Below are 15,018 nucleotides of genomic sequence, written 5' to 3' on the forward strand. Positions count from 1 at the left end.
TGAAAAACTCAGTTTAAATGTATTGGGCTAAGGTGTATCTAAACTTCTGACTTCAACTGTAGGTGTGGGTAAGAAACAGATCAGTATTTAAATCCTTTTTTACTATGCCCAGTTGCTGGCGATATGCACGAAGAACTCTTAGGAGAGGCAAGCGCTTATGAGGGCTGTTTAAAGGGTGGTGATTTATAATAAAAAAGGACTTAAATATTGATCTGTTTCTTACCCACACCTATTATATATGTTCTGAAGACATGGAGCTATGCCTTTATCCCCGGAGTCATATGGATTACTTTTATGCTGCCTTTATGTGCTTTTTGAGCTTCAAAGTTTTGGACTCTGTTGACTTGCATTATATGGACCTACAGAGCTGAGATATTCTTCAAAAAATCGAAGTTTGTGTTCAGCAGAAGAAAGTCACACACATCTGGAATGGCATGTGGGTGAGTAAATGATGAGAGAATTAAAATTTTTGGGTGAACCTTTCCATGAAGTAATTAAACTACAGTTAAACTAGTCTATTAAAAAAGTAGTTAGCTACACTACTACTAATACTAAGCTAGTAAAAGAGTAGCAAACAACATTAAAGCTATTTAAGGTGGTAATATAATTTTAAATGTATCACTTTAAACAGATTATATCATTTTTATAATCAGAGTAGTCTTTGTCTGGCACAAAAACAATAAGGGTCGCAATTGAGGAGACAGCATTAAACTTTAAACATTTTTTTACCCTAATACAGCTAATAAAATTAGAAGAACACTCTAAATACTATATTTTGAGTTGAAAACATAGTGAAAACTTGAACAGCATTTAATTACAAAGAGGATGGCATAAAATACCTTGCAAATATTCTTACACTGCATATGAGAGGGAGGACAGTTTAGAAGACCATGTTTAATTCAGTTTGCTCAGCTGTAAAGCTGCAAGCACAGTACAATAAAAAACAGCCATGTTTTGTCATGTTATGCTACTTGTCAACAAAATTAGCTTGTGACTGTAAAAGTTACACTATTTTTTAAAACTGCTGAGCTACTGTCATACTACTGAAAAAAATGTAGTTAAGTTGGTAGTGTTGCTAGTTTTTTAGTTCAGTTGCTCCCCAACACTAGTCACCTCTTACAGTCTCTGTGACAAGTGTGACAGAAGTCCCCCAAAAATGTTGAGTTGGAACTTATGAGTGAGAGGAAAGATACAACCTCAATTCCAAAAATGTTGGGACAGGATGAAAAATGCTAATAAAAACAAAAATGTGTGATTTGTAAATTATATTCACCCTTTGGTATATTGAAAGCTCTACAACTACAAATTATATGATGTTTATCCTTTTGAATTTCATTATTTTAAACAAATGTACAGTAATTTCAAATCAGATGATTGCAACACACTCCAAAAACGTTCAAGTGTTTACCACTGTGAAACATCACCATTTCTTCTAATAACACTTATTAAGCATTTGGGCACTGAAGACACAAGTTTGTTAAGTTTAGAAAGTGGAATTTTCCCCCATTCATACATTATGTAGGTCTTTAGCTGCACAATTGTACGGGGTCTTTGTTGCCATCTAATGCGCTTCATAATGCACCACACATTCTTAATTGGAGACAGGTCAGGACTGCGGGCAGGCCAATCTAACACCCACACTCTCTGCTTACACAGTCATGCACTTAAAATCCAGGCAGTATGTGTTATGAAGTTGTCCTGCTGAAAAATTCAAGGACGTCCCTGGAAAAGACGGTGCTGGATGGCAGTATATGTTGCTCCAAAATTGTACAAATCTATCTGCATTCATGGTGTTCTCACAGATGTGCGAGTTACCCATGCCATGGGCACTGACACACCCCTGGTCCATACAGACACTGGCTTTTGGACCTGATGCTAATAACAGCTTGGATGGTCCTTTTCCTTTTTGGCCTGGAGAACACAATGGCTGTGTTTTTCAAAAAAACTTTTTGAAATGTGGACTCTTGGACCAAAAAACACAGTTCCACTGATCTTCTTTCCATCTAAGATGAGACCGAGCCCAGAGAAGTCGGCAGCACTTCTGGACAGTGTTGATGTATGGCTTCTGCTTTGCATAGTAAAGTCTTAACTTGCATCTGTGGATGCAGCGGCGATTGGTGTTGTCAAACAAAGGTTTACTAAAGTAATCCCAAGCCCATGTTCATGATATCCATTACAGATGAATGATGTTCTTTAAGACAGTGATGTCTGAGGGATCAGAGATCACGTGCATTCAGAAGTGGTTTTCGTCTTGCCCTTTACGCACCAAAATTTTACCAGATTCCTTGAATCTTTTAACTATATTGTGCACTGTAGAGGGTGAAATGCCCAAAATCCTTCCAATTAGTCTTTGGGGAATATTGTTCTCAAAGTGCTGGATTATTTGCTGAAGCATCTGTTGGCAAATTGACAAGTCTCGAATTATCCTTGCTCTTGAAGGACTAGGCTGTTTTTGGAGGCTCCTTATACAGTATACAGTACTATGATACAATTGCCTTACCTGTTTAACATCTCCTATTTCACATCACCTTGTTATTTCAACTCATCAAATTGTTATTAGCCTTAAACTGCCCCGTCTCAACTTTTTTGGAGCGTGCTGCAATCATCTTATTTAAACTTACTGTACATTTTCAAAAAAACAATAAAATTCACAAGGTAAAACATGATATATTGTGTAGTTGTAGAGCTTTCAATATAGCAAAGGGTGAATATAATTTACAAATCACTCCTTTTTGTTTTTATTAGCATTTATCATACTGTCCCAACTTTTTCGGAATTGGAGTTGTAGAGAGAAGGGTGACAGGAAGAAGAATTGTGTGTGTTGAGATGGTGAGAGATATTTGTGCAGGTGGCCCATGTGTCGTGTCCTTCATCTCACTCTCTCTCTCACTCTCTCTCTCATTGCACTCATCTGATCTCTAGGAACAAGAGTGGACGATGCCAAGGCCCTGATCGCTTCCAGCCCTCTGAAGATCCTGGCCTGTGATGATCTGGACGAGGCGGCCAAGATGGTGAGTTAGTCTTGCATTCATTCAAACAGGCAAATGGAAACTGACAAAGAGTGGAAATACAGAGTTTTTATATGTGTATATATATATATATATATATATATATATATATATATATATATATATATATATATATACACATTATATGGCCAAAAGTTTGTGGACACTCCCTTCTAATTAACGAATTTGGTTACTCCATTAAATCCAGTAAAGAAAAACCTTAATGTTTATGTAATGGCTTGGGCTTTGTGTGCTTCCAAATTTGTGGCAACTGTTTGGGGATAGAAATTGACTGGCCTGCACAAAGCCCAGACCTGAACCCCACTGATCACTTTTGGGGTGAACTGGAACAGCAACTGTAAGTCAGACCCCATCGACCAACACGAGTTCCTGACCTCACCGATAGCCTTGTGTCTGAATGAGAGCAAATCCCTGCAGCCATGTTACTACATACAGTATAGTGGAAAGCCTTCCCAAAAGAGTGGAAGCTGTTGTTACAGCAAAGGGGGAAATTGATGCCTAAGATTTTGAAATCAAATGTTCATCAAGCACATATGTTGTCCACAAACTTTTGGCCATATAGTGTGTATATATATATATATATATATATATATATATATATATATATATATATATATATATATATATATATATATATATATATATATGCACACCGATCAGCCACAACATTAAAACCACCTGCCTAATATCATGTAGGTCCCACTTGTGCTGCCAAAACAGCGCCAACCCGCATCTCAGAACAGCATTCTGCTATTCTTCTCAGCACAATTGTACAGAGCAGTTATCTGAGTTACCGTAGACATTGTCAGTTCTAACAAGTCTGACTATTCTCTGTTGACCTCTCTCATCAACAAGGCATTTCCGTCCACAGAACTGCCACTCATTGGATGTTTTTTGTTCTTGGTCCCATTCTGAGTAAATTCTAGAGACTGCTATATGTGAAAATCCCAGGAGATCAGCAGTTACAGAAATACTAAAATCAGCCCATCTGACCTCCTGTGGTCGCGATTAGTGGTTTTCGCTCTTAATGGGGCACGTGGTAAGTTGTGCGTGGATCGCGGAGAGTAGCATGAGCCTCCACATGGGGAGTCTCTGTGGTGTCATGCACAACGAGCCACGTGATAAGATGCACGGATTGATGGTCTCAGAAGCAGAGGCAACTGAGACTTGTCCTCTGCCACCCGGATTGAGGTGAGTAACCGCGCCACCATGAGGACATACTAAGTAGTGGGAATTCGGCATGCCAAATTGGGAGAAAAAGGGAGAAAAATGTATTTAGAATGTGAAATGTCGGGGGGCCTGGGTAGCTCAGCGAGTATTGACGCTGCCTACCACCCCTGGAGACGCGAGTTCGAGTCCAGGGCATGCTGAGTGACTCCAGCCAGGTCTCTTAAGCAACCAAATTGGCCCGGTTGCTAGGGAGGGTAGAGTCACATGGGGTAACCTCCTCGTGGTAGCTATAATGTGTGGTTCTCGCTCTCAGTGGGGTGCAAAGATGAGTTGTGCGTGGATGCCGCTGAAAATAGCGTGGGCCTCCACACGCGCTACGTCTCCGCGGTAACACACTCAACAAGCCATGTGATAAAATGCGCAGATTGATGGTCTCAGATGTGGGGGCAACTGAGATTCGTCCTCTGCCACCTGGATTGAGGCGAGTCACTACGCCACCATGAGGACTTAAAGCACATTGGGAATTGGCCATGCCAAACTGGGGAGAAAAAGGGGAGAAATGTCAGAATAATAGTAGAGAGAATTATTTATTTCAGCATTTATTTATTTTTTCAATACATTCCCAGTGGGTCAGTTTACATACACTTTTTTTAGTATTTGGTGTCATTGCCTTTAAATTGTTTAACTTGGGTCAAACGTTTAGGGTAGCCTTCCACAAGCTTCTCACAATAAGTTTCTTGAAATTTGGCCCATTCCTCCAGACAGAACTGGTGTAACTGAGTCATGTTTGTAGGCCTCCTTGCTCGCACATACTTTTTCAGTTCTGCCCACAAATTTTCAGATTGAGCTCAGGACTTTGTGATGGCCACTCCAATAACTTGACTTTGTTGTCCTTAAGCCAATTTGCCACAACTTTGGAGGTATGCTTTGGGTCATTGTCCATTTGGAAGACCCATTTGCGACGAGCTTTAACTTCCTGGCTGATGTCTTGAGATGTTGCTTCAATATATCCACATAATTTTCCTTCCTCATGATGCCATATATTTTGTAAAGTGCACCAGTCCCCCTCCAGCAAAGCACCACCACAACATGATGCTGCCACCCCCATGCTTCACGGTTGGGGTGGTGTTCTTCGACTTGCAAGCCTCAGCCTTTTTCCTCCTAACATAACAATGGTCATTATGGCCAAACAGTTACATTTTTGTTTCATTAGACCAGAGGACATTTCTCCAAAAAGTAAGATCTTTGTCCCCATGTAGTCTGGCTTTTTTATGTCAGTTTTGGAGCACTGGCTTCTTCCTTGCTGAGCAGCCTTTCAGGTTATGTCAATACAGGACTCGTTTTACTGTGGATATAGATACTTGTCTACCTGTTTCCTCCAGCATCTTCACAAGGTTCTTTGCTGTTGTTCTGGGATTGATTTGCATTTTTTGCACCAAACTACTTTCATCTCTTGGGGACAGAATGTGTCTCCTTCCTGAGCAGTATGATGGCTGCATGTTCCCATGGTGTTTATACTTGCGTGTACAGATGAATGTGGTACCTTCAGGTGTTTGGAAATTGCTCCCAAGGGTGAATCAGACTTGTGGAGGTCCACAATTTTTTTTCTGAGGTCTTGGCTGGTTTCTTTTGATTTTCCCATGATGTCAAGCAAAGAGGCACTGAGTTTGAAGGTAGGCCTTAAAATACATCCACAGGTATACCTCCAATTCAGTATAACTCCTATCAGATGCTAATTGTCTTAAGGCTTGACATTATTTTCTGGAATTTTCCAAGCTGCTTAAAGGTACAGTTAACTTACTGTATGTAATCTTCTGACCCACTGGAATTGTGATATAGTCAATTAAAAGTGAAACAATCTGTCTGTAAACAATTGTTGGAAAAATTGTTCGTGTCATGCACAAAGTAGATGTCCTAAACGACTTGCCAAAACTATAATTTGCTAATATGAAATCTTTTGAGTGCTTAAAAAATTAGTTTTAATGACTTAAACTGTGTGTGTGTGTATATATATATATATATATATATATATATATATATATATATATACATACATACATACATACACACACACACACACACACACACACACACACACACTTCCGGTCAAAAGTTTTGAAACACTTCTCATGCACCTTACAGTCTAGTTGATCCCACAAAAGCTCAACTTCGGCTGCATTGAAGGTTCCCAAGAGCACAGTGGCCTCCATATTTCTTAAATGGAAGAAGTTTGGAACAACCAGGACTTTTCCTAGAGCTGGCCACCTGGCCAAACTGAGCAATCGTGGGAGAAGGACCTTAGTAAGAGAGTTGACCAAGAACTGATGGTCACTCTGGTTGATCTCCAGAGATCATGTGTGGAGATGGGAGAAAATGGCAGAAGGACAACCATCACTGCAACACTCCACCAATCTTGGTTTTATGACAGAGTGCCCAGACAGAAGCCTTTCCTCAGTGCAAGACACATGAAAGCCTGCTTGGAATTTGCAAAAAAGCACCTAAAGCACTTCCAGACTGTGAGAAACAAGATTCTCTGGTCTGATGAAATGAAGATTGAGCTATTTAGCCTTAGTTCCAAGCGTCATGTCTGGAGGAAACCAGGCACTGCTCATCACTTGTGCAGTACCATCCCAACGGTGAAGCATGGTGGTGGTAGCATCATGCTGTGGGGGTGTTTTTCAGCGGCAGGGACTGGGGGACTGGTTAGGGTTGAAGGAAAGCTAAACGCAGCAAAATACAGAGGTATCCTTAATTAAAAACCTGGTTCAGAGCACTCATGACCTCAGACTGGGCTGAAGGTTCACCTTCTAATGGGACAATGACCCTAATCTCACAGCCAAGACAACACAAGAGTGGTTTAGGGACAACTCTGTGAATGTCCTTGAGTGGCCCAGCCATGGACTTAAACCCAGTCGAACATCTCTGGAGAGACCTGAAAATGGCTGTCCACCAACGGTCCCCTCCCAATCCGACAGAGCTTGAGAGGATCTGCAGAGAAGAATGACAGAAAATCCCCAGATCTAGGTGTGCAAAGCTTGTCACATCATACCCAAAAAGACTTGAGGCTGTAATCGCTGCCAAAGGTGCTTCAACGAAGTACTGAGTTAAGGGTCTGAATACTTATGTCAATGTGATATTTCAGTTTTTTTCTTTTTAATACATTTGCAAAGTTATCAAAAATCTGGGTTTTGCTTTGTCATTATGAGGTATGAGTGTAGATTGATTGTGATTTTAAAAAAAATTTTTTTTAAGCATTTTAGCATAAGGCTGCAACATAAAATTTGAAAAAAATGAAGGGGTCTGAATACTTTCTGAATGCACTGAATATATACAGCCACAACATTAAAACCACTGACAGGTGAAGCGAATAACATTTATTATCTCATTACAATAGCATCTGTCAAGAGTTGGGATATATTAGGCAGCAAGTGAACAGTCAGTTCTTGAAATTCAAGTGTTGGAAGCAGGAAAAATGGGCAAGTGTAAGGATCTGAGCGACTTTGACAAGGGCCAAATTGTGAAGGCTAGATGACTGGGTCAGATCATCTCCAAAACGGCAGGTCTTGTGGGGTGTTCCCGGTATGCGGTTGGTTGGTGGTTAGTACCTACCAAAAGTGTCCAAGGAAGGACAACCGGCGACAGGGTCATGGGCGCCCAAGGTTCATTGATGCACGTAGGTTACCGAAGGCTAGCCCGTCTGGTCCGATCCCACAGAAGAGCTACTGTAGCACAAATTGCTGAAAGATGTAATGCTGGCCATGATAGGAAGGTGTCAGAACACACAGTGCATCGCAGCTTGCTGTGTATGAGGCTGTGTAGCCGCAGACCAGTCAGAGTGCCCATGCTGACCCCTGTCCACCGACGAAAGTGCCTACAATGGGCACGTGAGTGTCAGAACTGGACCATGGAGCAATGGAAGAAGGTGGCCTGGTCTGATGAATCACGTTTTCTTTTAGATCGTGTGGATGGCCGGGTGCATGTGCATCGTTTACCTGGGGAAGAGATGCACCATGGGAAGAAGGCAGGCCGGCGGAGGCAGTGCGATGCTCTGGGCAATGTTCTGCTGGGAAACCTTGGGTCCTGGCATTCATGTGGATGTTACTGACACGTACCATCTACCTAAAGATTGTTGCAGACCATGTACACTTCTTCATGGCAACGGTATTCCCTGATGGCAGTGGCCTCTTTCAGCAGGATAATGTGCCCTGCCACACTGCAAAAATTGTTCAGGAATGGTTTGAGGAACATGACAAAGAGTTCAAGGTGTTGACTTGGCCTCCAAATTCCCCAGATCTCAATCTGGTTGAGGATCTATGGGATGTGCTGGACCAACCAGTCCGATCCATGGAGGCCCCACCTTGCAACTTATAGGATCTGCTGCTAACTTCTTGGTGCCAGATACCACAGGACACCTTCAGAGGTCTTGTGGAGTCCATACCTTGACAGGTCAGAGCTGTTTTGGCAGCACGAGGGGGACCTACACGATATTAGGCAGGTGGTTTTAATGTTGTGGCTGATCGGTGTATATACACAGTATATACATTTTTTGTCCTTTTTGGAGCTTGTCAGTCTCTGGTCACTGTCTGCTTTCATGGTATGGGAAGGAGCATCGTCGTAAACATTCTCAAAAATATCTCCTTTTGTATTCCACGGAAGAACTAAAGCAGAAGATATAACCATCTTAAGACAAGTGTTTGTGTGACTTTTGTACATTACTGCACATGTGATTAACAATAGCTATGTATGAAAAGAAAAAATTAAGCAAATGTTTCAGTCCAAACGACTTTCTTCAGTGCTTCAAAGGAATGCAGTCAAAACATTTGAAGATGTTGGCAGTAAAAACTAATTAAAAAAAATTACTTCAATTGATCATACTCAGAATCTACTTATGAATGTCTTAATTTCTAAATTGAGATGACCATGTTTTTGAAGTAATATTGTTTGTCTTTCTTATATCTCTTTCTCCCTTTCTCATTCTCTCTAGGTTGTAAAGCTTTCTGAAATCGTGTCATTGGCCAAAGAGGCCCAGGTTGATGTCAAGTTCCAGCTGCCCATCTAAAAGAACAAACCACAAACCCACCAAATCACCATTTAAACCATCTTATATAAACTGATTCCAAGTCTGCAACATGAACTTGTCTTGTCCCAGACCTCCAGTAGAGTTCTCCACAGCCCCTGTATCTTGGTCAAGGTTCTATCAGCTCTTGTTTCTGTCTCTCTGTGGTTCCCCCTCCCTTCTGCTTCACCAGTGCTTCCAGATTGTAAAGACACATGTGTCTGCTTGGTACCACTTTCATTTCATGCAATCAACCCCCACCCCACCCCACCCCACTGTGCAGCACTTAGCTAATCAGTCCACTAACATACTATTGGTTGTTATGGGTTTATTGGTTTAGATTGGTTCAGTGTTACTGCCTACTGTCATTTATTTTGTCTATGTTGTTTGTTTTCTTAAGTGGAGGATGTATTTATGCTGAACTGTATTTATACTGTTGAAATGTACATGGAGAGCTGATTCTCTGGATAGAGAATGTCCTTGACACACTGGTCCTGTCTTTTGCCACACGTATACACACACAGTATCATTAAAAAAAGCGAATTCCACCCCCTTTTTTCCCCCTTCCCTCTCTCCACTACTTTTTTCCCCTCTCTCCACTACTTTTTTCTGGCGGGAGTGAGTGGCGCTGCAGGGTGTCCTCTCTGTTTTCCTGAAGAGAAATGCACCATTTCCCTTTCAAACTAACGCACAAGCACTCACAGGGAATATGTGTGTTATTGGTGTTCTCTCAGTTTGACATGGAGCCAACGGTGCAGTGGTAGCAGGAACCAATAAAAATACTCAAGCATCTCAGAGGATGATGTTTGATTCTGCTCAAAAGCCCTGTCAGTGTCTATTCTTGAAATGTAGATTGACAAAGTCTGTCCCTTGAATCCACTTTCATTTCAGAGTGCATCTTGTGGAAGAATCCAACATTTGTGATAAATGAAACCGCTGCAGCACACAGTTGCTATGTTCTAGTGTACCTAAGAAAACCTGAACTAGCACCTAAACAGATCAGCTAGAAATTATATAAATTTAAACTTGTGTGTTGTTTCAGAAAGTAAATATTGACATTCGGAGTGGCCTGGGTAGCGCAGTGGTAAAAGACGCTGGCTACCACCCCTGGAGTTCTAATCCCAGGGCATGCTGAGTGACTCCATGCAGGTCTCCTAAGCAACCATATTGGCCCGGTTGCTAGGGAGGGTAGAGTCACGTGGGGAAACCTTCTCGTGGTCGCTATAATGTGGTTCATTCTCGGTGGGGCACGTGGTGAGTTGGGCGTGGATGCCGCGGTGGATGGCGTGAAGCCTCCACACGCGCTATGTCTCCATGGCAACGCACTCAACAAGCCACGTGATAAGATGTGCGGGTTGGCGGTCTCAGACGCGGAGGCAGCTGGGATTTGTCTTCCGCCACCCGGACTGAGGCGAATCACTATGCAACCACGATGACTTAAAAAGCGCATAGGGAATTGGGCATTCCAAATTGGGTGAAAAAGGGAAAAAAAATAATAAATGGACATTCGGACTATGTCCTAAACTTCAGGGGCCGTTTTCTTGGAACATGTTTTTGCATCAGTCTCTACTTTTTTTATTTTATTGATTTTCTATGTAAATGTGCACTAAACTGACTAGATGAAGGCATCTGATTAGATGGTGTTATGCAAACTTTGGATAAGTTATGCAGTTATGGGAGTTCATTATGCAGTAATTTGTTTGATGAATGAGATTTGATGAAATCCATATGCAGATGGGTAAGATGATCATGAAGTGACCTATGTAAGTAGGAAGTCATTTAGTTGACACCTTTATCCAAAGCATTTTGCAGTATGTTTATTACAGGGACAATCACCCCGAAGACACCTGGATTTGAGTGCCTCTTCAGGGATTTGAACCTAAAACCTTTGGGTGGTCTGCCCAGATCTTAACCACTATGCCACACTACTTCTTGCACACTTTTAGACCAAGTCATATGGGTTGTCTCAGAAAACAACAGACCTACCACTACCACCATTAAACTGTTACAATGTCAACTTTTGGCAAATATCTGCCACTATTGGCAACAGTTTTATCTCAAGCCTTAGGTAAATATCTGTCACTACAGGCAAACAGTTCAGTGGCAAACATTCAGCAACTATCTGCCAGTTCTAGCAAACTGTTCTATGGCAAACCTTTGGCAAATATCTGCCTCTACTGGCAACAATTTTATGGCAAACCTTTGGTAAATATCTGCCACTACAAGCAAACAGTTGTGTGGCAAATATTCTGCAATTGTCTGCCAGTACTGGCAAACAGTTCTGTGGGAAACCTTTGGAAAATATCTGCCACTACAGGAAAACACTTATGTGGAGAAAGTTCTGCAAATATATGCCACTACTGGAAAAAGTTATGTCAAATGTTCACCAAATATCTGCCAGTACTGACAAACAGTTATGGCAAATATCTACCACTACAGGAAAATAGTTCTGTGGCGAACATTCAGCTAATACCTGCCACTACTGGCAAACAGTTATGATAAACCTATGGAAAATATCTGTTACTAGAGGGAAACAGTTATGTGGTGAATGTTAGGCAAACAGATCTGTGGCAAGTATTCCGTAATAATCTGTCAGTTCTGAAAAACAGTTCTATGGAAAACCTTTGGCAAATATATGCCACTACAGGCAAATAGTTATGTGGTGATGGTTCAGCAAATATCTGCCAATACTGGTGAACTGTTATGGCAAACCTTTGGCGAATACCTGACACTCCTTGCAAACAATTCTATGGCGAATATTCGGCAAATATCTGCCAGTACTGGCAAACAGTTCCATGGCAAACCTTTGGCAAATATCTGCCACTACTGGCAAATGTGGTGAACATATGGCAAATATCTGCCACTACTGGCAAACAGTTATGGCAGACCTTTGGAGAATATCTGCCACTCCTGGCAAACAATCCTATCGTGAATATTCAGCAATTATCTGCCAGTACTGGCAAACAGTTCTATGGTGAATATTCGGTAAATATCTACCACTACTGGCAATTACTTATGGCAAACCTTTGCCAAATATCTGCCACTACTGGCAAACAGTTATGGCAGACCTTTGGAGAATATCTGCCACTCCTGGCAAACAATTCTATCATGAATATTCAGCAATTATCTGCCAGTACTGGCAAACAGTTTTATGGTGAATATTCGGTAAATATCTACCACTACTGGCAATTACTTATGGCAAACCTTTGCCAAATATCTGCCACTACTGGCAAACAGTTATGGCAGACCTTTGGAGAATATCTGCCACTCCTGGCAAACAATTCATCGTGAATATTCAGCAATTATCTGCCAGTACTGGCAAACAGTTCTATGGTGAATATTTGGCAAATATCTACCACTACTGGCAATTACTTATGGCAAACCTTTGCCAAATATCTGCCTCTGCTGGCAAACATTTGTGGTAAAACTTTGGCAAATATCTGCCACTAAAATTAAACAGTTATTTGGTGAACATGTGGCAAATATCTACCTGTACTGGCAAATATTTGCCACTACTCATAAACAGTTTAATGGCAAACCTTTGGCAAGTAGGCCTATAAATGTCTGCCACTATTGACCAACAGTTATGTCAAACCTGTGGCAACAACGTTCAATCCATCCCTTTACCGAACCATTTCAATTACCTAATTTTAGTCATTACACATAATCCTGTTGAAATGAAATGCACTTCTCAGTTTTTTTCACTGTTGCTTCTCAGTTACTAGTGTGGTGTTTTTACTTCCTCAATTTGTAGGCAGCGACTTTGCCGTCTCCCAGTTGTAAACCAAAGTCAACATTCACCTCAGTGAAATTAAATTTACATAATTTCCCACCATGCCGCAGGCTTGTTTACCTTCTTATTTTCAGTGGAGCGGGACCTCTGTGAGTTTTATTGCAGCGCAGAGGTTTCTTTTAGCACAGAAGCTGATGTGCCCCCAAGGCTAAAATTATCCTCAGCTTTTTGAGGAGAACATCTTCAGGGCTTTGCCTATGAACTTGGTGGAATCGTGCTAAAATGGCATCCTGGAACAGTTCATGTTGGAGAATAGAATTTGTTTGTGGGAACTTTTGAGAAAGTGGTGTGGCAAAGGATTTAAACAATTCTTATAATAGCAGAACACATCATTCAACCTGTTCATAAAAATTGCTATAAATTTGAATGACAAAGGGTGTCTCATATACAGCAAAGGGTTTTAAATGGACATGGAAAAAGCTGATATTTGTAAGAATAGATTCACATGGACCCCGATCCTTAAAATCATCCTTACCAGAGGCCTCAAATTGAAAACAAAGTCGACCTCTCTCAAAAGTTGTATCCCTTTATTACCTATTCTTATATTCCCTATGGCCTTTTCTCAATCCATTCATCCCTCCCTCCCTCCCTCTCTCGACCATCTACTCTCTCATTAGTTGTGCGGTTCTGAAAGGGGTTCATAAATCTTTTTCCAAGAGAGGTGAGAAGGGTGAAGTTGAAGATATCTGCGTACCCCTCCCACCTTACCTGCTGTTATGGAGGGACACGTCAGGTGGTCTCTGGAGACCACACATGTGCAAGGTGTTTTCTCGCTATCTACTCTCAGTTATCAATTGCTGAATGTGATGTGTTTCATCAGTCATGCTGCTTTCACACTATTAAACCAACAATGTGCAACTGTTTGTGTGGAGCAGGGGTGTAAAAAGTACTCATAAATTATACTTAAGTGAAAGTATGGATACTGAGTGAAAATTGTACTCAATTAAAATTCCAAGTATCTAGCCAAAAACATACTTGAGTGAAAGTAAAATGTATTCACATAAAATTGTACTTGATTTGATTTGAATTGTATTTCTACATGTAAAATAATTTTTATGTGGCCTGTTGTACGCAACACAGCATTTTCCTGGTGGAATGAACACTAGAGGTGCTAAAAGAACAATGACATTTATCCCCTTTCACTCAAATCACGAGTAAAATGGCAGATTATCAGTTCATAACAACTTACCCAACACCCTGTTCCTCACACAATGCTATCTTGTGACATATAAACACTTTTACTCTAGCACATGACTCATTTTAACATTTCCATTACATAACCAACTACATTTATAAGATTGCACGGTAGCTCAACTGATAGAGCATTACACTTGTGATTGTAAAGGACTGGGGTACAAGTCCTGAAGAGCACACAAGACGACATGTGAGCTGAAAGTGTCATAGAAGCACCACAAAACGATGTGGCTGTAATTTCACATTTGCTTTTTCTGACATTATTAGTTAGGTTTAGGTTTAAGGTAGGGATGTCAGTTTTGTTGATTTAAATCTCGATAGAAGATTAACCTTAAAAACCTCATCTGTTTGAGAGAACATTTCACATGCTTTTAGTGCCACACATTGGACATTTCACTTCAGAACTGCCCTGAGATTTGTGATGAACCACATAATTTTATTCAGCAAAGACTTTGTCACAGTCACGCTATGTTCATTGCATTGGAGAAGGCACTCACGAATCGCGATGCCAGAGTACCCAGCCCCTTGAGACAGAGAAAGATTAAAAAATAATAATAATTCAAATGAAGCTTTGAAGAAAGTTAGTAATGTTATTGGTTTTGTTTAATGTTTTCAGAGGTTTGCTACCAAACCTTGCTGTTGAGTAGATGGAAGAATTCAATAAAATAAATTATTAATACTCAGATTCCATTATTTATATTTTTATTATCATTATCATTGCTGGTTTTATAGTTATTATTATAATTAATAGATGCCTAACAACAACAATAATAATT

General features: G+C 40.8%; 1 protein-coding gene across 2 annotated transcripts in view; it reads left to right on the top strand.

The window, feature by feature from the left end:
* LOC127448932 (succinate--CoA ligase [ADP-forming] subunit beta, mitochondrial-like) overlaps positions 1-9,808 on the top strand; it is a 22,356-nt gene extending 12,548 nt beyond the window's left edge. The window contains exons 10-11 of one of the 2 annotated variants that reach the window (XM_051711919.1): positions 2,923-3,011; positions 9,184-9,808. In XM_051711919.1, the coding sequence (XP_051567879.1) occupies positions 2,923-3,011; positions 9,184-9,258 (164 nt within the window). In that variant the 3' untranslated portion in view covers positions 9,259-9,808. Of the gene's footprint in view, positions 1-2,922; positions 3,012-9,183 lie in introns of those variants that run through there. The other variant, XR_007898603.1, reaches the window with a different exon arrangement.
* The last annotated feature ends 5,210 nt before the right edge of the window (positions 9,809-15,018 follow it).

This window comes from Myxocyprinus asiaticus, chromosome 12 (assembly GCF_019703515.2).
Source record: "Myxocyprinus asiaticus isolate MX2 ecotype Aquarium Trade chromosome 12, UBuf_Myxa_2, whole genome shotgun sequence".
In the NCBI taxonomy this organism is placed as follows: domain Eukaryota; kingdom Metazoa; phylum Chordata; class Actinopteri; order Cypriniformes; family Catostomidae; genus Myxocyprinus; species Myxocyprinus asiaticus.